The sequence below is a fragment of the Podarcis pityusensis genome (genome assembly GCF_964106645.2).
Source record: "Podarcis pityusensis genome assembly, chromosome: 1".
Classification (NCBI taxonomy): Eukaryota; Metazoa; Chordata; class Lepidosauria; order Squamata; family Lacertidae; genus Podarcis; species Podarcis pityusensis.
Genome location: NC_138028.1, coordinates 133,598,136 through 133,623,197, shown reverse-complemented (window position 1 = coordinate 133,623,197; position 25,062 = coordinate 133,598,136). Strand labels below are relative to the sequence as shown.

Below are 25,062 nucleotides of genomic sequence, written 5' to 3'. Positions count from 1 at the left end.
TAACAGAGTTTTTCAATTAGCAGCACTGATAAATGGGCTCTCCGCATTAGACTAGGGCTAGCTTCTAATTGAAGACATCTGGTTTATTTCTCTTCATCATCTTTCACACTTCAGAAGTCACAGAAAGCACGCCAAGGTTCTGGCCCATTTGTATCAGCTTATGCTTTGTATTAGGAATCTGGAAGGTATTTGATCTTCACTGTCCAGCATCCCTGAAAAATAAATAAATTCAAGATTACATTTCTGTATAACTAAACTGATAGTCTAGTTTCTCTTTTCTCCTAAGCATAATGGTTTATTTAGAGCAGGCCCCAGAAACAAGATAGTGTGAAACCATTGTAACCGCTTTTGTATATATGCTATTTATTCCATTCTTGTTCGAATAAAATCACTATTACCATGAATGAAACTTAATAGTTCTCTTAACATGCAGTGTAATGTTCTGATATAATAATGTCTAGTGTGTGCTAAAAATTAAGCATAGGAACAACAGTCATCTAATTTTTTTTTAATGGTAAATTGCCTTCTCCGATTTCTTTAGTAGAAAATGCACTTGTAACCCTCCTTAATCAAAGTGCCTTCTCAAGCGTAACAGTAATGTCATTAGCACAACACTGACATGAGGCTAAAAAATGCCTTGCACAATTCAAAATATTGATTATAAAAGATTTAATCCAGGCATAAATTACAGTCACTTGTAAGCATAGACAATCTAGAGGCATAAATGATTCTTCAAAAACGTCAGAAAGGAAACCATTTAGAACAGAAGTACACAGCAGCCTTCAAGAGAATCAACATAGCAAAATAGCTTATTGTTACTGGCTGTGAGGTAAATAAATTCTTGGTTTCATCCATATTTTCTAAATAAACTGTATTTGCTGTGCTGGGAATTTGTGGGTGGGGGGATTCTTATAGCATGCCATTAGAATTGAATTAATGTTTAAGTTAGTTTAGTTCACATATCATATTAAGCCAAACTTCGAATTCTGGTAAATTTGCTTATGACCTGCATTAAAATATAGGCTGGATTTGGTGGCACAAAAATAAATTTTCAGTGGGCTGAGTGAAGGTTATGTGTTAGTGACTGAAAAGCAAAGAAATCCAAAATTGCACAGTTCTTTTCATTTCATCACAATGTTGTGTTCTTGTAAAAAAGAAAGGAAGGATCTAACATAGCCAGTTTCGATTGTTTTTTCAGTGCTTAGGCTTATAGTTTGTCCATTATTTGTGTGAGGTAGTCGGAGGTGTGATTCATGACAGAAACATTTATGACCCTATTTCTGACCCTATCCTTGGAGGCCACTGCAAGCAAGCACCCATGGCAGCTTCTCCATCAAATGCCCATAGTCCATAGCTCAGTGAAATTATGCAGTCGAGTTTCCTGCATTTGGGGAAATCGCAGGGATCAGCACATATTGCAGCTGAAGTTCTGATCCCTGGCATCTTACCTCTGGCAGCAGTAGCCAATGATCTAGGTCAGTATAAGACGGCTTTCTGTGTTCATAGCATAGCTTAGCATGCAAATCTTTCATACCTTATGAACACTCCACAAAATGTGGAAAAGCGAGAGGATTTTCTGACCACATTTCCCTTTGCCTTTTGGTTGGCTTCTGGAGAGGCCAGCTGCTGTTCATTTGAGCCTGGCTTCTCCAATTGTTGATATCCCCAATATCCCTTTCTTACTTGATAACATCAGACTGAAATCTTAACTGCTTCACTTTCTGGTTTTCCATCTCGGGAATGGTTTGGATGTGTCAGATGCTTTCTTAAGTCGGTTCTTTAGTGAATGACAGAATTTCAGAAATTTCTAGTCTCTTGCAGTTTAATAGTGCAGGCAATTTTTCCCTTTTTCGGTGTTTCAGAAGCCAGATGTGAAACACATCACCATAACTAGGATGCTTTTATAAGTTACAGATATTGGGTTTCTCCATTTGTTCCACACTTCCTCCTCCTCCATGTAAGGGGCAAAGCAGACAATGATATCACAGGCAGGGTGGGGGGTGAACTTCGCTCTCAGTTTGAGTTCATTTGCTATGTGTGCCCATTCAAAATCAGCAGCAGAGATTATGAGGTCTGGAAGCAGTGATTTAAGCCATGAAGCAATAAATTGTGCAGAATCATTCTCTTCCGCTCCTTCTTCAAAAAAACCCAGAAATGTAGAAAATCAAAATAGGAGAATCAATTTGCATCTTCAAACTTCTTGCATATATCTCTCTTTTCATTCTTTGATCTTTTTGTCATGGATTTGGCTTAATTCTTTTGTTGCTGTACAGGCAGCCTCCTGCTTACGCAGGGGTTACGTTCGGAGGTACCTTGTGTGTCGGGGAAATCATGTAAAATTGAAACCCATTGGAAAGCTGCAAGCATCCCGTCCCATCCCCAGCCTGCCCCCATTCTGCCCTTTCAGTGACGTTTCAGTGACGTCTTTATGATGTTTCTGGGTCACTTCCGGGTCCTGCCTGATGCGCTTACACATGGTTGCGCACGTACTGAACATGCGTAAATGGGGGGGGGGGCTGCCTGTAGTTTCTGTTAAAGAGTCTAGCCCCGTGTTGAGTTCTGCCAACTTCGTTTCCATTGGGAGCATTCGCTCTTTCCAAGTGTTTTCAATAAGCTCCTTTATGGCTTCTTGTTGTGCTGCAAACTCTTCCCTTTAGATATTCTTACCATTTTCTTTCTCCAAAGAGGAAGAGGCCTCTTGAGGGCAGTGCCATCTTCGCTGCCGCCTGCGTTAGTGTCCTTGAATGCATTAGTGTTTTTTGAATAAGATCTTTTCTTTTCAGCTTTTTGGAATCCTTTTGCTCAGCCCTCTCTTTTCTTCAAGGTTTGGGGTTTTCTTAGACAGCAGGGGGCTTTCATTCCAAGCTGTTTTTCTGGGCTTTGGAGCATAGCTTAGAGTTTAAGCAGCCCTCTCCTTTCCTTCACGTGCCCCTGAGTCTCGGCCTTTATCAGTCTTCTCCAAGGATTCACTCTTCTATATTAAGGCTGCAGCCCTAGACTGACTACTCAGGCGGACATTGCATTGAATACAGTGGGACTTATTTTTCTGAGCAGACGCAGGTTTTTGTGGCCCCTGGGCCCTTCTGAAGCAGAAGGAGGATTTTGTTGCTCAAACATTCAGTGCTATAACAATCCCTCCTTCCCAAACCGTTTTTATTATGTAATAAAATTATGCAATAAAAACAAAAATGAATAAAATTTGCCTCATAACTGGTTATAAAGAATGACTAAAAGGTGGGATTTTGAAACACAGAGCCCATTACTCCCCAGAAAGATTGACTGTGCTTCTTACATTGCACAGTAATTTTTCATGTCTTGTTTCATAACAAATCTAACATTCCTTATAATCTTGAAAATGAGTGCAGCTATCCTTATTCTCAGAAGAACTATTTTTTTATTATCTTGACAGAGCCCTTTAGGCAATTAGGGAGAGGAGTTATGGCGAGAGGGAGAAGGGAGCAGCACACGTAAAGCCATGCAGAAATATAGAGATTAGGTAGTACACAGTTGAGTCTATTACTAGGGAAATGTTTAGGTTAGAGTTGTACTGACATAAATCTCCATCAGTACCGCACTTTGAAGGATACAGAGAGTAAGTTTTAAATTGAGAATGATTTGCAAAAAGGTGGGTAGGGAGAAGTCTGTTAGCTTTATTTGGGGTGTACAGTGTGCAGCTCCTTTGTGTATTTTGACACAATTAATTCACTGCATATCTTAACTAAAATAATTTGGAATTCTTGGCTGTCTTTAGGGCATTTTTTGCCAATTACACTTGAGGGTCCAGGTAAATAATATGCTTTAAAAAACACATACACATTTAACTCAGTTCTAACCAAATTTCCAAGTAACTCATAAGCAGAATGAAACAGCTACATACAGGTAAGGGAGGGGAAAGTATTTGGAGGGAAATATAGCATACCAGCTTATTTCACAAAGTGAAGACCACTCCATGTAAACATTGGAATTTTGTTTTACAAAACTGAATATGTACATCTTACACAGAGAATTCCTCATATCTTTACCCAAAAGAGTCTCTGTTATTCTATCTCACTGTGCTTTTCAATTTATAAAAGAGTGTGTTTTGAAATATTTGTTATATATGCTTGTGGCAGAGCCAGACATTCACTCATGGGGAACTCTGTTGCCTCCCATTATTTGAAATATGTTATAGCTCCATCTTAATTGCCCTCAACTGCTATTTAATACTTTCCTCCCTCCCCACTCCTTGCTGTCAAATATTCCTTCCCTCCACCCCAATTTTGTCCATCTGACACATACTGTAAACACTTCAAGAAGCATCTATTTCTGCGCACTGAACCCTGCAGGGGCTGGCCTTAGCTATTTCAGACTTTGTGTGGCAGAAAACCTGGCTTACGCTGCAACCCCAAGCAGTGCTTTTCTTCTAGGAAAAAAGGTGCCAGTTCTCCAGAAAGAAAGCATGGATCCTAACCATGTCTTCTCAGAAATAAGTCTCATTTACCAGTATTTCCGTGGGAATTCCTCCCAGGTAAGTGAGGTTAAGATGGCAGCTTTAGCCACCAAGGCTGCTTGAACACAATCGTTTGTTTGGTTTTTATTATGTTTCCATGATTGTTAATTTCAGCAGTATATTTGAGCTTTCACATTATTTAATGCTACTTTGTAAATATAGCAAAATACAGTGCAGGTTTAGTATTCATGTGAAAGCTCAAATATAATGGGAAATTAATGTTAGGGAAACATTGGGAAAACCTATATGAATGCAGCCATGAAAAATCACAGGTAATCACAGCTCCCTGACATATATTTATATAATGCAAGTATTTACAAACCTCTATTTGCCATATTCACACTGACTTTATAATTGTATTCATGAAACATCCTGGATGTGAAAATATAATGTGTGAACTGAGAGTACTTTGTAACAATTCAAGGGATTTCCAACTTTCCCGTGAGTTGCACACCGTTGCACCTTTTACTGTGTATTTTATTGTTAGCCATATTGGGCATCCACACAGAAAGGCAAGATACACATTTTAACAAATTAATAATAAATACAACCAATGTTGAATTTTCAGAACCTTTTTTATTTATTACAAATTCTTTGAGTGAACCCCCCCCTCCTTCCACAGAGAGATCCTTCTGCTACTACATACAATTTTTAGAGATCAATTCAACATATGCTGCAGCCAAACCCCCAGGATTGAGTATTGCTTGGGTTCCCTCTTTTTAGTCCAGGGATCACCAGGGGTGGTACTTCAGCAGCACCTTCCTATTGGACAAAGAGGAGGAAGGGCCAGTAAATTAAGTTGTTTTACCTGTGGTGTTGTTGTTTTATTTTATTATTATTACAAATAACCATATTTTAATTATTTTTTATGTATTTCCTTTATTTGTGACTCACTATATTAAATGTTTGCAAGTGACTTACAGCTATAAAAGCATACAGAATACAAAATTTTACAAAAAGTTCAAAAAGGGGAATGAACATTACTGACTAAAAGTGGTCATCTTGTAATAACAAAAAAAAAGGATGAATACAAGCCATATTCTTCCATAAGGACATATTTACATAGTTTTAATTGTATGCCACCTTCCCATAGTTCAAACCATGTTCAAGGTAGCTTACAACAGGAAAAAACCTCATAATTTCAAACATAACAAAAATAGTCATAAACCATAAATAAAACATCAAAAAGTACACAATCAAATCAAACAATTTCCATGTACATCATAAAAATAAAGATACATAAATTAATATAAAATAACAGCAACAACCCCACCCCAGCAAAAGCCCCTAAACAGCACCCCAGCCCAAGAGTCTGTTCAGCAGCTTTAGCTTTTGTAGCTGGAGTCTGTCAGGTGGGCAAAGGCTAGCAAGGCAGGGAGCAGGTCTTCTCTTCCAGGCCTCACAGCCAAAGTGCCCTCTGGCTACCTTGAGTCAAGGCTGGGAAAAGTATTCCCAATGCCCTCCAGTTGTACTGGCAATTACGGTAATTAGGTCTGCCTGTCTGCAAGCCAATATGTACATACCTGCGTTTTCTGCATTCTGCAAGCCACACTCTGTAGAGGTCCATATGTTTATTGGATCAGAGGTTATGGGAGCAATACAGCTTTAGAACTGCCAGACTTGTGCCACCTCACAACTTGATTGAACCTGGGATGTTTGCCACAACCAAGTTTCATGCGTGTTTCCATTGTAAGGTGGCTGCAATGACGAAAGGGGCATACCAATCTAATTTTAGAAGCATTCTTTCTCTTCAAAGTCTTCCAGGCACCAGAAAGAGTTTCAGAACTATGCTCTAATTGGAGACTAAAGAGTATGATTAGAGACTTCCTTGCAATTCAGTGCTGGGTATTTTTTAAAAACTGGGAAAGCTCTTTGTAGCTGAAGTACTCTTAAAATAATTTAACTTCATCATAATACTATTATTTATAATGAGAATATTTTTTGTTCATTTGCTTTAATAAACTGTGACATAGTTCTTTGTTATACTACTCACTTTTCTTTGGCATAGATTTTCAAAAAATACTTGAATGTTGTTACAAATTCAGTTCTTTTGAGACCTACAGTATAATTGTAAACGTGCTTGCTTACAGGTGAGTCCCAAGGAATACAGTAGGTCTTATGTGTCAAAGTAGTCATAGGAGTAAAAAACGAAAGGATTGTATCCAACTAAGTTATATATAAGTAGACCCATTAAAATGAATGTCCCGAAATCAATCATGCCTGAATAGGACTAGTATTGGATGCCACCCAAAGAGGGCAACTTCTCTGTACACTAGAGGCAAAGAGAGAGAAAGTGCTTATTTTGAATGCTTTCAGTTAATCTGCTACACCCCAACATAGGCTAAAAGTGAGATAGAATGATGGCTAAAAGATATTCGGATTCTTGCTTATGTGAACATAAGGAATTATTTCAGAAAGTCAGTATTGAATCTACTGCCTTTGGAACAATTCTGGCTTCTCCGAACATTTAAACCCTAATGATCACTGTCTCTTATGTGCTGTTCTGGGGGTATAGCTATGCAGTGCCAGGACTCCTGCAGACCTGAGGAAAGTGTGGATCATTGTCCCTGGCATTATCTACACTGGGTAATGTTGTACAAAACTCCTTTTAAGGTGGAGCCTTTTGGAGAGTAATGGTTCCCAAATTTTCTCTTTAACACTAAGTTAGTAAATGAGCATCATAGGGAGTACGTGTGTGAACCATGGAAATATGAGAAGTTTCTTTGGCCCTCTGAAACTGAGCCTTTTTTATTGGAGATAACTGTCCTGAGTTAAACAATTAATAAGTTGGCCTTGTTGTTGTTGTTGTTTAGTCGTTTAGTCATGTCCAACTCTTCGTGACCCCATGGACCAGAGCACGCCAGTCACTCCTGTCTTCCACTGCCTCCCGCAGTTTGGTCAAACTCATTAAGTTGGCCTAGCAGAATCTAAAAAGCAGTCATAACTGCAATAAATTACAATCACAGCCTTAAAACAACCCCAGATATTAAATATACATTTTAGGCTGCAAATGATTTTTATTACTGCATTTTGAGAACAGGATAATCCAGTTGATGCCCCAACATTGGGCAGGATCCAGCAGGCGCTGTGGCCAGTGAAGCCCTCTGCCTCGAGCTTGCTTGTGCTTGGCACAGGGACACAACACATACAGTTCACAGTGGGAGGTCAGCACCATGTTCCTCTTCTCCTCAGTTTCCCGAACCTCAACATTACTCTTGTTCCAAAAAGGAAGAGGGCTTCTTTGTGCCCTACATTATTGATTTACAAAAGGTAATTCAGCCTTCTCTCTGCATTGAAGTTCTTTATCATCTGCACCTAGCTCTTTGGAACATATTTGCAAGGTCAGGATGTAGTAGAGAACAGCATGTCAGCCTTTGCCACTGCAGAGATTCAGCTGGTGTACATATGTTTAAAATTTGACTAATTGCATAATGTTGAGGCACAGTGCAATGGAGCATAGCGCAGATGTACAGAGCCTGAAACCAGTGCCTCGTGCTGGACCATCTTTCCCCACAGAGGACATGACAGATTAATAATGGGAACAGCTGAAACTGCTAAAGAATTGACTGGGGGGCAATCAAAGGCTGCAGTGAGTCATTAGTTATGCTTGTTTTTAACAACACATTTCTCTCTAATGTGGCCTAAATATGAAGCAAGCCAAATCATCTGTACTTCAGTTCTAGTGCCAAGTGCCATTTTTCAAATGCATGCATTGAAAGGCAGTAAAAAAATAAAAAAGAATAATCTGGCATGACTTTTAATATTTAAGTTAAATACAAAATTGGATCTGTACCTTATATTTGTTCTTCTTTGTTAGAAATAATTCTGTATGTAAAAACCATTTCCCCCGTCATGTTAAAAAAAATCTGGGAAAGAAAGAAAGAGCCATTTACTGCTCAGCTGTGGGATTTACTCTACTAAAAGTTGAAAGTAAGGGAAAGAGAGATGTCCATTATTGGGGGAGATATTTCACGTTAAGCAGATTCTGCCCCTTGTCCAACACTTAATTTTTATGGACAAGGAGAACTTTGCAGAACCAAGGGAATGACTTCAGAAGAATGAAACACAGAGTTTCATTTTCCACATGTCAACAAACAATTACTGAAAGGTACTGTATGGGCACTGAGCTTGTCAGAGAATTTCTGAATTAGATGGAACAATGTATGAATGCAATTTCAGGAAGCTAACTTACATAAAAATGTGGTCCAACATCTCATTCTTACAGTTTTGCCTCAGTAATTTAGAAGATAGGATGAAATGCATGGTACATAACACAGTAAGACTTAATGTAAATGATGTTTAGGGCAGTTGATCGCAAGAACCCTTTAAGATGGGAGCAACCCATCTCCATTGCATACATTTGGAATAGAGAGAACACGGCTTGCCTTAGAAAGGAGTTGCATCCAGGTCTTGCGAATATATAGCTGTCTCTACCACATCACACTTCATCTCTAGTTATTTGCTTCACCTGCCCACATCAAACTGCTTTTGAGTAGGAACACCATTTTGCTGATTAGCCATATATAATTATCTAACTGTTTTGAATTAATACTTAAAAGCAACATGTGGCTTTGTGCTGTTTTTGAAATGGAGCCTTTTATTTCACACAGGCACATGACAGGAAGATTTCCGGACTACCCTGACGAAGAACAAGGCGGTTCAGCTGTTCTTTTTGCTGAAAAAACTCCAGAGGAGGTAGCATTTGTTTCACACATAAGGTTAAAAAAGGATTATTATTTATTCCCTTTTTGAAACAATGTATGGTAGGCCCATGGCGTTTCCTTGCGCTTCTCTGGTTCACCAGAAGCGGTTTAGTCATGCTGGCCACATGACCCGGAAGCTGTACGCCAGCTCCCTCGGCCAATAAAGCAAGATGAGCACCGCAACCCCAGAGTTGGCCACGACTGGACCTAATGGTCAGGGGTCCCTTTACCTTTACCTATGGTAGGCCCAGATTTATAGTACCAAATTTGATCTTACTGGGTTGGATCCACAGGTGCAGCCAAAAAGGATATTAGGAGACCCCAAATTAAAATTAAAATCTCATCTGGAACTCAGAACACAGTTGCACTAGGGCTTTTTTATCCCCCTTACTAACTCATATTCTCTTTTTAAAAAGCTTGTTACGTGACTTCTGCATAAGAGAATTTGATTCTGAGGCACTGATTACAATTTCTAGACACCAAACAGTTCCACTGCGGAGTCCTTTAATGAGATCTGCCAGTCAAGTCACATGAAGGTTCCACACATGTATTAACAATTTCTGCCACATTCCAGGAGCCATTCCCCATCCCATCCGACATCTGGAAAGCAATGCGAAAACCAGCCTAAAGTATTTCTATACCCACAGAACGCTAGGCGTGCAAATCTCCGTCAGGGTAGGCAGCATGGTGCCTTCCAGATGTTGCTGGACTCAAAGCTCGCATTGGCCTTGAGCATGGACTGAAGGCTGGGGCTCTCTGGGGGCACCACATTGACTATCCCTGGTTTATGCTACTGGCCACACTTCTTCTTCAGCATGTAACTACGTACAGTGGTACCTCGGCTTACATACGCTTCGGGTTACATACACTTCAGGTTTCATACACTTCAGGTTACAGACTCCGCTAACCCAGAAATAGTGCTTCAGGTTAAGAACTTTGCTTCAGGATGAGAACAAAAATCGTGCTCCAGCGGCATGGCGGCAGCAGGAAGCCCCATTAGCTAAAGTGGTGCTTCAGGTTAAGAACAGTTTCAGGTTAAGTACGGACCTCCAGAACGAATTAAGTATTTAACCCGAGGTACCACTGTACTGTGTTAACATTGCCCCATGACAGTGTTCCAGAAGTTACTGTTTCTTTGGTAAAGACTAGCCTACAGAAACCCATGTCATAATAAATCTATTAATCTTAAAAGAGCCACAAGATTATATAGTGTCAGCGTTTTGGAATTTGTTACATATATAGGGACACTCAGAGTTGAAGATTTGACACTGGGTGTCCATATTTAGGAGATACAACTGTAGAAATGAACCTCACTCAGCTGCTGTGACCTTCTAATTTGTCCACGTCTCCTGGGAAATGTGGGGTGGGGGGAAGAGAGGGGGGTCGTTTCATAGTGGAGGGGGATCTTGCGCTTGGATCCTGCTTACAGGTTTCCCCAGAGGCTTCTGGCTGGCCATTGTGAGAACAGGATGCTGGACCTTTGGCCTGATCCAGCAGGATCTTCTTATGCTCTTGTGTTTTTATTTTTCCTCTGAAATAATTATAAGTGTCATCATTTCCATGTTACGGGTGCGTTGGGGGGCTGAGATAGCGTCGGCTGCTCTAGACAAGCCACTCTGGTGAATTTGTGACGGATGATATGTGACCCTGGAGACTCCCATGTGCAGCTTGGACTATTGTCTGCTTCTCCAGGCAAAAGATTCCAGGTGGGAAGGAATCTACTCAGTTTCTTACTAGAACCCCAGATCCACCAGGTGCAAAAGACAGGCACTTGGAACTAAAAATTTTGAGCCTAGAAGTTGGTTTTGAGTACCAGCATTAAACAGAGCTCACAGCGCTTCCACAGGAAAATTCAGTTCTGCTCGCCCTCTTCCCCAAGCTTTTTAAATAAAGGTAAAGGGACCCCTGACCATTAGGTCCAGTCATGACCGACTCTGGGGTTGTGGCACTCATCTCGCTTTATTGGCTGAGGGAGCCGGCATACAGCTTCTGGGTCATGTGGCCAGGATGACTAAGCCTCTTCTAGCGAACCAGAGCAGCGCATGGAAACACCGTTTACCTTCCCGCTGGAGCTGTACCTATTTATCTACTTGCACTTGGACGTGCTTTCAAACTGCTAGGTTGGCAGGAGCAGGGACCAAACAATGGGAGCTCATCCCATCGTGGGGATTCGAACCGCCGACCTTCTGATCATCAAGTCCTAGGCTCTGTGGTTTAACCCACAGCGCCACCCGCATCCCAAGCTTTTTAAATATCAGCAGTATAATTTACTTCTTTGGATGTGGGGGTGGCTAATCAGATCATCGATTTGATCAGCCAAAGATCTATCAGTAGATCCTGATCTGCCTTGTGCCCATTCCTGATTACTGTTCATGGAAAGCACTACTTCCCACTCTCTTTTAAGCCTATAGGCCTTCCTGCAAGGTGAGGCACATGCCTGTCTTTTCTACCCCAGGCCAGGTTAAGAGTACTTGCTGAGCAACGGGCTGCTGCAGCCTTCCCCAACCTGGTGCCCTCCAGATGTTTTGGACCAGTACTGGCTAGTTTTCATGTTACAGTTATTCTGTGCCAATATCTCTAAAGTAATCTTTTTAGCTATAGACAAAAAATGAAAAGGTATTTTTTAAAATATCACAGTAAGAAACACGAATCAGAAAACAGGAGACTGATAACGAATCTGATAGTGGTAGCAAGAACATTGATTGCTAAAGGTTCCTTCTTTTTTAGGAGTGGCTACATGAAATGTTATGATTTGATTGTGAGTAAAATAATAGTGATGGTTCGTTTTTGTTCAGGGTGGGCTGATCTTTGTGGCTGAACTCTATATCATTTAGCAAGAAAATATTTATTCAAGATAGCATAAAGTTGCAAGGGTTAACTATAAATGTTTGTTACATTTGTTGGTTTGATAGCTGGAATGAAGCTAGTTGTTTTGTTTAGACTCCTTTCTTTATTCTGCCAGGTGGCTGCTGAAATAATTGCTAAAGAAGAAGAAGAACTGAAAAAGAAGAAAAAGAAAAAGGGGAAAAAAGAAAAGAAAGAAAAAGGGAAAAAGAAAAAGCAAGGGAAAGAAAAAGAGCCGAAACCAAAGAAGAAAGAGCAGGCAAGCAGTGCTAATGCACAACTGTTTTCAAATTTTGTTGATTCAATTAATGTTGGGTAGAATCTGAATGAGAACTATGTGTACACTTTGAGACCCACAATAAGCTTCTGCTTAGGCTTCCAGCCAGCCTGGAATATGAGCCATATGGACTCTCAGAGGACCCTTTCTTTGTTTCCCACCCTCCTAAAACTTTCCTCCACTGTGTTAAATAGTTCCTAAAAACCTTAGGATCAGAGCAGGCTGTCAGATTCAAACCTTACTGCTTTACATTGCCATATATAAGCACAGGGGAAGAATCGAGGAGGAAAGCTATCTGTGTTTCTTCCCCCCCCCCCCCACCTCTCTTTCTCCATTTCTCCTCTTCCCCAAGTGACAGCTGTTACTGATATAAAGAAGCCAAGCATGAGGAAAGGGGTTGGGATTTGCAAGTTTAGCCCCACATCCAAAGCTATTTGACTCCTCCAGCCGTCACCATGTTGAGACGTAATGTTTGCTGTGGAGAGCTTGTTTCACATGTGAGGGCTTACAGCACAATCTAGAACCCTGATTATCCACCCTTTAAATTGCAAGGGTAGCCCCTATGTGTATTTATTCTTTTTTTATTTAACCAGATTTATATACCGTATTTTTCGCCCTATAGGACGCACCGTCCCATAAGGCGCACCTAGTTTTTTGGGGGGGAAATAAAGGGGAAAAAATTATTTTCCCCCCCCCCAGGCGCGGGGCTGGGGCGGGGGAGGCCCGAGCTTCCCCCAACCCCAGCCCCCAAACAGGCAGCTCTCTGCAAGCCATGGGAGCCCAGCGCTGGCTCCCGCTGCTTGCGGAGAGGTCCGCGAAGCCTGGACGCGCTGAGCTGAGCGCGCGCAGGCTTCAGCATGCCGGCAACTCTCCGCAAGCAGCGGGAGCGCTCCCGCTGCTTGCGGAGAGGTCCGCAAAGCCTGGACGCGCTGATCTCATCGCATGCAGGCTTCGGCATGCCGGCAACTCTCCGCAAGCAGTGGGAGCGCTCCCGCTGCTTGCGGAGAGGTCCGCGAAGCCTGGACGCGCTGATCTCAGCACGCGCAGGCTTCGGCATGCCGGCAACTCTCCGCAAGCAGCGGGAGCGCTCCCGCTGCTTGCGGAGAGGTCCGCGAAGCCTGGAGAGCGAGAGGGGTCAGTGCGCACCGACCCCTCTCGCTCTCCAGGCTTCAGTGAAAGCCTGCATTCGCCCCATAGGACGCACACACATTTCCCCTTCATTTTTGGAGGGGAAAAGGTGCGTCCTATAGGGCGAAAAATACAGTACCACTTCATTATCATTAGAGCAAACAGCACACAGTGTGTGGGTTATTTCCCCATATATTTTTTTCCTATTTGTGATCATTAACATTGAGTGTTATGAGAAGACTTTACAGGGTGGGAAAATCTCATTTCCTAGAGAATCCAGGGGCATCTAATGAAGCTGAATGTTGAAAGATTTAGGACAGGCAAAAGTACTTCACACAGTGCCTAGTTAAACTGTGGGATTTGCTCTCATAAGAAGCAGTGATCCCCACCAACTTGGGTGACATCAGACAGATCACAAAGCCACCAACGGCTGCTAGCTATGTGAGCCAAGTTTCACCTCTGCTGTCCTCCTTTACACAGATGAGGCAATCCTGATTTCATACACCCAATTGGGATTGCACAGACTGATGAATCGGTTCAGCTTGTACTGCAAGAATGAGCATCTTACTATAAATTACCAAAAAACAAAAGTTATGATATTTGGCAAATCTAAGAAAACTTACAATTGGTCGCTTGAAGGAAATACACCGCAGCAAGTATTCTCATTTAATCTCAGTGTGGTCTTTCAGTGGACAGGCAGGTGGTTTGCACAGGTCCAGTCAAGTACTCTTAATAGCTGATAGAACTTTAAACAGACTACTACAATTCCACCGTACAAAAGGGGGTAACTGGGTGCAGTTTTGAACTTTATAAGACCAGGGTGTTGCCAAAGTTGTTATATGGAGTGCCACAACCAATTTAGATTCACTGGAGAGAGTGCAAAACAATTTTTTGTGCAGATTCCTGCCAGTCCCTACCTCTACAAAAATAGCACTACTCTGTACAGAACTGGGTGTAATGCCCAATAAAGCCAAACCCCTTAGACTAGGCTTCCTTTTTGGGTTAAAAGCTATTTTAAAGCAGGTATCAAAATCCCTCGTTACACCTTTAGAACACATGACCCCAAACTCATGTAAACGTGAAATTCAATTTGCTGCCAGGAGGTTGGGACTCTCTGCCTCCTTTCTTGTGTTGCAGGTTTTTGAGACGGTTAAAGCAAAGGCTTAGAGACACCAAGATGCAATCACAAACTGCTGAGATCAAGATCTGTCAATCTAACAAATTGTATGCTTTTTTTTTTATTCCATTGTCTCCATCCTACCAAGATATCTGGTAGATTTGCCAAATGTTAAAATGAGTGTAGCCTTCCTGCAGGCAAGACTAAATGTCCTTCCGTTAGCAGATTGTACAGGCCGACATAAAGGAATTTCTAAGAAGGATAGAGTTTGTGGCTGCAACTCTATGTCAATAGAAGACATAACTCATGCTCTCCTTGAATACCCTTTTTATTATGACCTTAGAAACAATTACATTCACCCATTGTTAAGATCGCAGAAGGGAAGGACGTCTCTTGCAAAGACCTGTTTTTTGTTGTCTGATGTAGAGAGGTATATGTACTTTGGAGCATCCAAATTTTTTGCCAAGGCTTTACAAATTTGTGTAATAAAACTTAAAGGGAGAATGGGAAATGGTTTACCCTTTAAAGGTCGGGAAGTAGAAATATAAACCACTATTATTAGCAGTATTCTTGTTATGATTATTTTTAATGCATGTAATGGCTGCTCACTAAACACAGTAAATCAAACTGAACTGAATCTGTCGGAGGCAGTAAGAGTCTGAATATCTTTTGTTGGGAATGGCAGGTTGAAACAGTGCTGTTCTGCTTGCAAGCTTCCCTCCCATGGGCACTGAGAGAACAGGATGGTGGGCTGGATGGGCCATTGGCCTAACCCAGCAGACTCTTCTTCTATTCTTTTGAGCCCCTAATTCTTTTTACCAGATCATAGGGGCTCCAAAACACCAGCACCTCTAGCTTTGTTAACCCCATCCACTCAACCACAGTTTCCAGAAACTGATGAAGAACAATACTGATTAGGTTGGGAAAAGAAAACTTATCACTTCATGAAATATTAGACAACAAGGATGTCTTCTGGACATCAGTGCTCCAATTTCAGCCACCATAAGAGTGAAATTGGAGCACTGATGCCCTGATGAAAGGAAGTGGAATCTTGTTGTATGGGGACCACTGATACCATCCACTATTGATTTTACCTGTTTTGTAACATCAACTTTTAATTGTTTGTGTTTCTAAGTTATTGAGGTCAAGGTTTTATTTTGTAAATTAAGGAAGAAGAAGAAGGTTGGAAAATGTCACCTAGTAATTTTCTCCCGGTAATGGAAGCAGGAAACAACAAATACAAAGGCAAGTAGAGAAAGCATAGTTAGTGTAAATCTTGACTGTAAAATTTAATGCATGATATTCAGGCAAGTCTGTGGATCTAGAGTATACTCCATTGCTGGGCACAATCATGACAGCACAAAACCATTTAGCATGTGCCTAATTCAACAAATGAAAATGTAGATTGAACATTCAAGCTTTAAGACATGCCTAATGAGATAAATTTATGTGGGTTCTTTACCATAGGGCTTGTTTACCATAATATGTAAGCAAGACTCCAGAAATACAAATGAGGGGGGGAATATATATATATATAGATTTATGTTCTAAATATGCATCTGGGGATTTCAGAGCAGCTTAACAGGATATGGTATGGTGGATTTCTTCATCAAACAATTCCATTTGTCACGTAGACACGGTGGCAAGAGGAGGGTAGTGTTAATATCTTGAGACCTAACTGAAAACAGATGTGTGCATATTTCAAGGAGTTGCCAGTATAGGAACTCCCACTCCATTGTTATAAAAACCGTACATATATTAGAGGAGGCCAGCACAACTTGTGATCTACCGACCCAAATATCAGGCAGCCCACCAGAAGCGTCATAAACCTGCATTTCTTGGGCTGGAAAAAAGAGCAGGTTGTCAAGAAGCTGAAAGGCCAGGGTAGGGCTGGAAGGCTGCATTTGGCTTCCTTATGAGTCACAGTTTCTATAAGACTATGCTGGGAGCTGGGAAATTGTTTGGTGGAACAAAGAAAGGCAGCTGGTGAATTTGCCTCTAGCTTAATTTTCCTGCTTGGGATGATTACATGTGGAAATACACTAATGTCCCCAAGCTTTTACTGTTTAATACAGATGGTGTGTGATACTTGAAGTGTTATCCTAAGTTAGTGTGGGTGTGGGAGTGTACACACACAGAGATATATACAGATGGGGGTTGTAAAAAGTGAGGTTAGAAGGAAATGAAATGCAGTAAAGATTGTGATAATTAAGTTTTTAGCAGAAGTAATTCATAGCTGTGTGAAACTGTTGAATTATGGTCAAAAGTTTTGGTGCCATCACGTGTGTACTGACTGAGACAAAGAATTTTTAGCATTTTTTGTGTTAACTGGCTTACTAATGCCATAATGTTAGTGTCTTGAAGAACTGTTTTGTGAATTGGAATTGGATTCTGGGGAGGAATCATGGTGGATTAGACGTCTCTTGTCAACACTCCATTGACAAAGATAATTATGTGGTGATTAATAACAGTCAAGCCATAAATCTTGGTTATCACATTATCTCTGGAGGAACAGAAAAAACAGGGAATCATAGAATCATAGAATTGTAGAGTTAGAAGGGACCACAAGTGTCATCTAGTCCAGCTCTCTGTAATGCAGGAATCTTTTGCCAAAAGTGGGGCTCAAACCCACAACCCTGAGATTAAGAGTCTCATGCTCTACCGACTGAGCTATCCCAGACTTCTAGAGTCTATAACAGCTAAGAGGTGTTCCAACTGTGATAAATTTTCATTTTATTGTGTCATATTTTTTGGCCTTCCAGTTTCTGCAGATGGTGGAAAGGAGTGCGAGTCTGAATCATCTGACAGACTTGAGCCCCACAGAGAGGCGCACCCTCCAAAAAGCCCTGAGAGGGTGCTTAGGGTGTCAAGAGGTCCAGCAGCCCACAAAAGGGCTCTCCTGCAACCCCCAAACCCCAAATAATCATAAAATAATAATAAATAATAAAAGTGATGGCAAAACAATAACAATATTTTAAAAAACAAGGAATCCTGTCCATAGAATTATATTTGTAAAACAGATAAACATTTTGGGGGGAAGGGAAGAGAAGAAGAGAAAGGAATGTTGGAGCATTGGTATACAGTATTCTGTGTGTTTTGTGTTTTTATTACATTCCTTCTGAAATTCAAGTACTAAAACTAGATGACTTTGCAGATTTTTTGCAAGATACTGTCACAACTATGAACATATTTCACATTTATTTGAATAAAGGTTACCCTATACATACCTTACTAGTTATAATATGTGAACATTGTGACCTTAACCTTCTTACCATTCCTTTGAGGTAGAGTGAAGTCTTTGCTTGCCTTGTCCTTAGAGAAATGGTATCATTCATCTGGTTACATATAAGTACAATAAATAAGTTCTTTCTTTAAAAATCCAGTGTGGTCCATCAATGAATAACAAATAACTAGGTCCTAATGTCCATGTGAAAACATAACACTCCAAACTTGCTGACCCACCCAGAAAACTCTGTAAAAATCAAATAATCTATATAATGGTCATATTCCCCACAGGCTTAAAGTCCAAACTCTGGTAACCCTGATGGAAGTGTCTTTTTAACCACTACCATTACTAATACTGCATGCCAGCTTTCTCAGCTTATATATCTCAGTGCATCCATCATATTATTTAAAAGCTTAAGAGCAACTTTTAAAAATTAATGCTTTTCAGCATAACCCATTTTGGTTGCATATGAGAAAAGCTCACTAAATGTTTGTTTTAAGAACCTAGGAAGAGTCTCCTGTTCTCACAGTGGCTGAACAGTTGCAGTGAGGATCCGAGTGAATCCTCACAGGTCAAAGTGGCCATTCCGTAGACATGTTATTTCTGTAGAGCAAAGCCTCCAACTTGTATAGTATTTACAAATATATACAACGTGAAGGTCTTTTGAGGGGTTCACAGCATTTATACCCCAAGAGGGTTCTGCTTCTTCCATAGCCACAGCCTTGGATTCCAGCAGAAACTGGGCATGGTTCTGTCTCCCAGCTGCAGTTTCTCACTTCTAGTTTTCACCCACATCACACACACACACACACCATTTCTCGTCCAGCACAGAGCCACTTCCTTTGTTGCTTTACTGGCCTATACTTAGAGGGCCATTAACTCACCAGGAAGCTAGCCTGGGTATTCCAGGAATTAAATCAGTTCTGGATCCAGGAATTAGAAGGGGGCTCGGGAATACAGCCTCCGCCACCACCCCCGGGGAAAAACTCATAATACTATCAACCTACCTGATTTAGTCACATATTTCACAAAACAGGGCAACCTTTGCGGGGGGGGAGGGGTAGTGCAGTATGGCCATCTTTGATTAATGCCTTTGCTGATCCAGATCAGTGACTCAGGAGAAACAAAGTAGATACCCAAACATATTTTGCCAGGACAAATTTGCCCTGCTGATTCCTGTGTTCAGCTTGCAATACTGGCATTTGGTGCCAGTCCTTCATTGTGCATCTTAGAACATCACAGAAGAGGAAACATGGGAGAATCAGGAGAGGTGAGCTGGGCGTTTTAAGTAGTACTACGTTCTCCTCAATATTCTGGGTATAAAGCTTGGCCAAGGACTGTGGTAGGAACCTGATCATGCACTCTTGGAATCTTGCTCCAAGGTGATTGACAGGCATTCTCAAACCTATTCTTTCTAGGCACACAGGGAATGAGCAGCAGTCTTTCTCATTTTATTCCAACAGCTTTGCAGGGATAGGCAGAATTAAATCATAATGGGGGAAATTATAATATACATCATAATAAGACAAAAAAAACCATGAAAAAGCATCTTCCATGCATGATATTTATAACTATAATATGCCCCAAGCCTCCTTTGAACTGAGATTCAAACAGGCCATGTGCACTAGTATGCTACTGGTGGTCTGCCTTCACCAAGAAGACAGATGTGTCATTCTTTTCCTCTTCTTATGGAGGAGTTAAAAAGGTTGTTAATTTCAGCTGCTCTGTTGTAGCGTTCTTTTTTAAAAAAAAATTACAGTGGTGCCTCGCAAGACGAAATTAATCCGTTCCGCGAGTGTCTTCGTCTAGCGGTTTTTTCGTCTTGCGAAGCAACCCTATTAGCGGCTTAGCGGATTAGCGCTATTAGCGGCTTAGCGGCTTAGCTGCTAAAAGGCTATTAAAGGCTTAGCGGCTTAGAAAAAGGGGGGGAAGTGAAAAAAAAATCTCAAGACTCGCAAGACATTTTCGTCTTGCGAAGCAAGCCCATAGGGAAATTCGTCCTGCGAAGCAACTCAAAAACGGAAAACCCTTTCGTCTAGCGGGTTTTCCGTCTTGCGAGGCATTCGTCTTGCGGGGCACCACTGTACTAATAATATAAATTATGAGTAGGTTTCATTAAAAGCCACAAACCTACAACAGAACAGCTGAAATTAAGCAATTTTATAACGTTATATTTGCCATGGACTATGTAAAAATCAGTCTAATACAATTGCAACTAAAAGTTGAAACTCAATCATTACAGACAATGTTGGTTTTCCATTTCAGAATATGATTTCATGCAGTAAACTTGATAAAGGCGGCAGTCCTTCTGCAATCCATGGGACTTACTCCTGAGTAGAGATGTATAAGTGTGCGGTGTAAAGATGCTAGGGCTTGTTACTGTTATCCAGTTGTCAGATAATAGCAATATAAACATCACTGTAAGGCTACTTTAAAAAAATATAAAACAAAGCGAAAACGCCACTCTCTTTTTTGCTCTTGGATAATAGATGTTTGGCAAAACAGAGATGAGGGATGGAACTTCTCACAGGAATATGACCCTGAACTGATCAAGGAGGAAAAGAGGAAAGAAGTTGAAGAAGAGATCAGAATACAGGTGAACCTCCAATAGCAGGCCACAAACACTGGCTGTTGCCAAAGAGAATTTCTAGTAAAAGCTTGTTAGGCATATTAATCGATTGACATCGGTCTGCCTTTCCCCAGTCACTCTGTGCTATGAAGCAGCTAAAGTATAGTCCTTTGATAGTTCCTTTGGTTAGAAATGGGGGCTCTTTTACAATTGAAAGTTGCTTTGAGACATTTGAATAAATGCCAACAACAGTAGTTACTTAGCATTTATATAGCACTTTAGGACATTACATGCATTATCTCGGGTCTGATCTACACATGCAGTAGAATGAGGTGAGAATAAGATAATAGAGTTCTTAGGTGACAGAAGAGATTGTACCATAAATTTTCAGGTTGGGATCAGATTTTTAATGCTCTCCTATGTAATCAAAAAGAATTAGCAGGGAGAGTTGTGGGATAAAACTTTTTTATTTGATATGCCAGTTTTCATTTTGAATGTGAAGTATTTAAATCATAATCCCCCATCTCTAATCTCAAGTAAGACTATACCACCTCAGGAACCTTGATGCGATGCCCTCATTCTGCTAAATGTTTAGATCAGTACCGTATTTTTCGCCCCATAGGGCGCACCGGCCCATAGGGCGCACCTAGGGTTTTTTTGGGGCGAAAAATACGGTAATCTGCGCAACAAGGATTGCTTGCAGAAGCTGGATTTCCCCCTGGATTTCTAATGGGGATTAAGGGCGGGAGACTCTTGCTGCCTTAGTGGCTTGCCTAAGGCCACCTGCAGAGTACCGGTAGTTGGAGAGTAAGAGTGAAACTGTAGACTTCCCAGTTCACACCCTTAGCCACTAAACTTCACCAGCTCTTTTGCTATGCTTCCCAGGGTCCTCAGCACAATGTAGGATTGGAAGAGATCACTTCATTCCCCTCATGAATGCCATAGTAGTATCTGAGGTGTTTAATCACCTCAACATAAAGCCTAGAACCTCTGGGCAGCAGCTGCACTGCCCAGGAGACTCCATTAATTTCAGACCAGATATGGACCCTGGATAATGTGAAGTCTCGGATGAAAGAATTCACAAGGGATTGGTCGAATCTGATAAAAAATATGCTTGATTTTGCCATTAGCAGGCTTCCAGTTCCTGCCCTTCTGCCTCCTGATCTTGTAAGATTTTACACGCCCAATCTTACAGTACATAGCAAAAATAAAAATATATATACCAAAATTTGATAGTGCATGTTGTTCACCTATTTCCAGCACATGATTTGTGTTTTCTGGTTAAAGAGACTTTAGGAGTAAAAAGCATGCCTTTCCAGACTCCCTGTATATATCTGTCCAAACAGGTTGATGAGCTAATGCGCCAGGAACTGAAGAATTTAAAGCTAGCTGTGGATAGAGAGATAGAGAGAAAAGGCCAAAAAGGCAAAAAAGGAAAGGTGAGTAGACGTTTATAGCTATATTAGAAGCAGAATTACTAATTAACTAGGAACCAGTGCAGACACTGTTTTCTACAAGTTCCCAACAGAAATAACTACTTGTGGTTTATATTGCTTCAAACAACAGTGAGATGTAGCCAAGAGTTTTTGTTGGCATATTGGATGTGGTTTGTCTGGAGCGAGACAAACCGCAAGGCCAGATTCAGATGTAATGGCAGAAGTAGGAAAGGAGCAACGTGTCTGTGATTTTTCCTGTGAGTACCTGCACACTTAGTCATAGTTTTACTCAGGCTTCTGTGTGAACTGGACCTGTTTCTCAGCTATCCATAGGGCAGAAATAAAGAGACAGCTTTTCACATTCCTGTGAACTTTTCTTCCTAATGTCTGCTATCTGTCTTCTCCTTCTCCATTTCTAGAGTTAGCTGTTATCCAGAACAATTTCTGCTTGAAACAATAATACAAGTTTAATTCACCAAGTAGTTTATCTCAGAAAAAAGAGTTAATTCAGTTTGTAATGAAGAGCTTTCTACAACAAAAACATAACTCACAACAGTCCACAGGCTCATAAAACATTAGTTCCACTTTAAATGTTCAAATAAATGTCAGCTACTGGGAGCTGCTGCCAGCCTGAACCCAACACCTAAAGCAGTTTGAGTAAAATAGAATAATCTGCACTTACAATTTTCATATCCATGAAACAGCTGGTCAGCTTGGAAATATACAGAATCTATGGATGTGCCAGGAGACCTTGAAAATAGTATGCCTTTGGGAATGCGGCAAGTTAAAGAAGGGAAATAAGCCTCAGCATGATGTGAATGGACCACTTAATAATAACAATAATTATTTTTTAAAAAATTATTTATATGACTGGGTTGCCCAAGCCACTCTGGGCAGCTTCCAGCAAAACATAAAAACACAATAAAACATCAAATATTAAAAACTTCTGACAATGTGCGTGTGTGAAATGCCAGGAATTGAACAGCATGGCTCTTTAAGTGCCAGAAGATGCTTCATAGATTTTGATACTTCATGGTTTTATCCATGCATATCTGCACATGCACTAGAGACAAGGCGCACTCACCCACTTACTTTGAGATGCAGCTTCAAGAGATCCTGCAGAAAGAGCTGATCCCTGCTAGCAACTTACAGATCATGACAACAGCAGCAACTTACAGATGATAACAGCAGCAGCAGCAGCAGCAAGGCATGATCAGAAGGCAAAAATAAAAATAGGAACAGACTAGGATAAGTGATTTACCATGGAGAAATAACAACTCTCACTCTCTCTCTGTGTGTGTGTGTGTGTGTGTGTGTGTGTATGCTTTATTGAAATGAAAGAAAAGTAGCAAACAGAAATTCGTCCAGAAAAATAAAAACTGTAGTTTTTACATCAAATCACAGTAAGTTCTTCTTTCATCTATAACGACTTCCCATCTACCACTTATTTCGTCAAGCGCACTATCCATTTTCCTTTGTTAATTTTCATTCACGACTTACTATTCTGTTAAGTATTCACAGTATCACAGAAGGCGTTCAAGGAAACAACAACAAAATAGAGGCCATCCCTTTTATAATAAAGCACTTGGGGTATGTGCAGTTCCGAAACATTTGTCCAGGTATCATATCATCAGGTGCAAGCAATAATATATATATAGAGAGAGAGAGAGAGAGAGAGAGAGAGAGAAAGTAGGACATTTCAACAAATATAATTTAGAAAAGGCACACCTTATTTGTAAGAAACTCTTATTTAAATCAGTTCTCCTAAGATAAGTTTCTCTGTTCGTCAGGATTCAAAAATAGTATAAAATGGTAATTTAAACCTCGGAAAGCCGTGTAAAATGAAAGCATTCCATGCAAGTCCAGTATTTTGCTCTGGGGCAGCTTGATAGCAGGTTCCCTTTACAAGTGGAACTGGAAAGGAAAAAAAACACAGATGTCTTTCTGTATTTCATATTTGCCTTCTGCTTTCCATAAACAAGTTCATACTGAGCAGGGCTCCCGACAACGCCAGCTACACCAAGCCATATTTCACTTAAACTTATAAAAGCAATATAATGAATATATCAAATTCATAAAAATAAGACACAAAACAGTTCAATAGATTTTTTAAAAAATGAATGATAGTAATAATAATTACTACCTAGCAAATTATCAATTAATTTACTAATCCAGTAGCATTGCATTAGACTAAATAAATAACATAAATAGCTCTCAGTGCAGCAACTGGACTGTGGAAAAGTTTCCCAACAGAGATGGCAAATAAAATAATTTCGCTAGCCAGAACCTTCCCATATGAAACAGATTTGAAGGAAAGATCCCTGATGTCTAATGATTGAAAATCATGTTGGATATAGCTAAGAGAGGACCACTTTGCAGGTGTCAGAAAACATGTCTATTTTGCTGGTGCAGCAAAAAATGGGGCAAAACTGGAAGACATTTAAGTAGGTGGTTAGGAGGGATTTGGGGACGCGGGTGGCGCTGTGGGTAAAACCTCAGTGCCTAGGACTTGCTGATCGCATGGTTGGCAGTTCGAATCCCCGCGGCGGGGTGAGCTCCCATCGTCCGGTCCCAGCTCCTGCCCACCTAGCAGTTTGAAAGCACCCCTAAGTGCAAGTAGATAAATAGGTACCGCTTTATAGCGGGAAGGTAAACGGCGTTTCCGTGCGCTGCGCTGGTACTGGCTCGCCAGAGCAGCTTCGTCACGCTGACCACGTGACCCGGAAGTGTCTTCGGACAGCGCTGGCTCCCAGCCTCTTAAGCGAGATGAGCACGCAACCCCAGAGTCGGTCACGTACAGGCAGGGGTACCTTTACCTTTTAGAAAGGGCTTATTTCATTTTATACCCACATTTGGATTGACTTTGAAATAATCTGAGCAATTCCCGATTATTTTCTTAGGAAGTAGCTTGGTTTATTTCATTGTTGCATAGAGTTTGGGTTTCATGGACTTAGAATTTGAGACTTCAGTGAAGAATTCAAAACACACATATCCACCAACACCTTGATTCCCCCCCCCCAGCAAAAAAGTGCATGCATTCAACAGAAAAAGCCACAAAGAAAAAATCAAAGATGCAAATAAAGAGGACTGCTGCTAATTAACTGTTTTGATATGTTTTTGTGGTTTTCATTAAATGTGTTTCATTAAATTCATAAGGGGGTTAAAAGAGTTTCTCTCAAAAGGAAGTTTTTCTATGGCATGAACTAGAGCACATAGGAAAGCCACAAACAAAAATATTTTCTCAGTCTCTGCTTAGCACATGCCAATTTTTCC

At 40.8% G+C, this 25,062-nt stretch overlaps 1 protein-coding gene and 1 long non-coding RNA gene across 3 annotated transcripts in view; one reads left to right on the top strand and one right to left on the bottom strand.

Annotated features, from left to right (window-relative positions):
• Window positions 1-25,062, top strand: part of DRC11 (dynein regulatory complex subunit 11) — an 82,334-nt gene that overhangs the window by 29,970 nt on the left and 27,302 nt on the right. The window contains exons 7-11 of the mRNA XM_081016677.1: window positions 9,100-9,184; window positions 12,155-12,295; window positions 15,728-15,803; window positions 20,274-20,380; window positions 21,700-21,792. Of these exons, the coding sequence (XP_080872803.1) occupies window positions 9,100-9,184; window positions 12,155-12,295; window positions 15,728-15,803; window positions 20,274-20,380; window positions 21,700-21,792 (502 nt within the window). The remainder of the gene's footprint in view (window positions 1-9,099; window positions 9,185-12,154; window positions 12,296-15,727; window positions 15,804-20,273; window positions 20,381-21,699; window positions 21,793-25,062) is intronic.
• LOC308484758 lies at window positions 63-23,532 on the bottom strand. Of its 2 annotated transcripts, XR_013990104.1 has the most exons (6): window positions 23,518-23,532; window positions 22,874-22,924; window positions 8,283-8,355; window positions 6,013-6,187; window positions 5,136-5,251; window positions 63-212 (listed from the first exon to the last, which is right to left on the bottom strand). It is a non-coding gene; the product is annotated as an uncharacterized lncRNA (long non-coding RNA). The 2 variants fall into 2 exon arrangements; XR_013990105.1 differs by lacking the exon at window positions 63-212 and having other exon boundaries at window positions 5,046-5,251.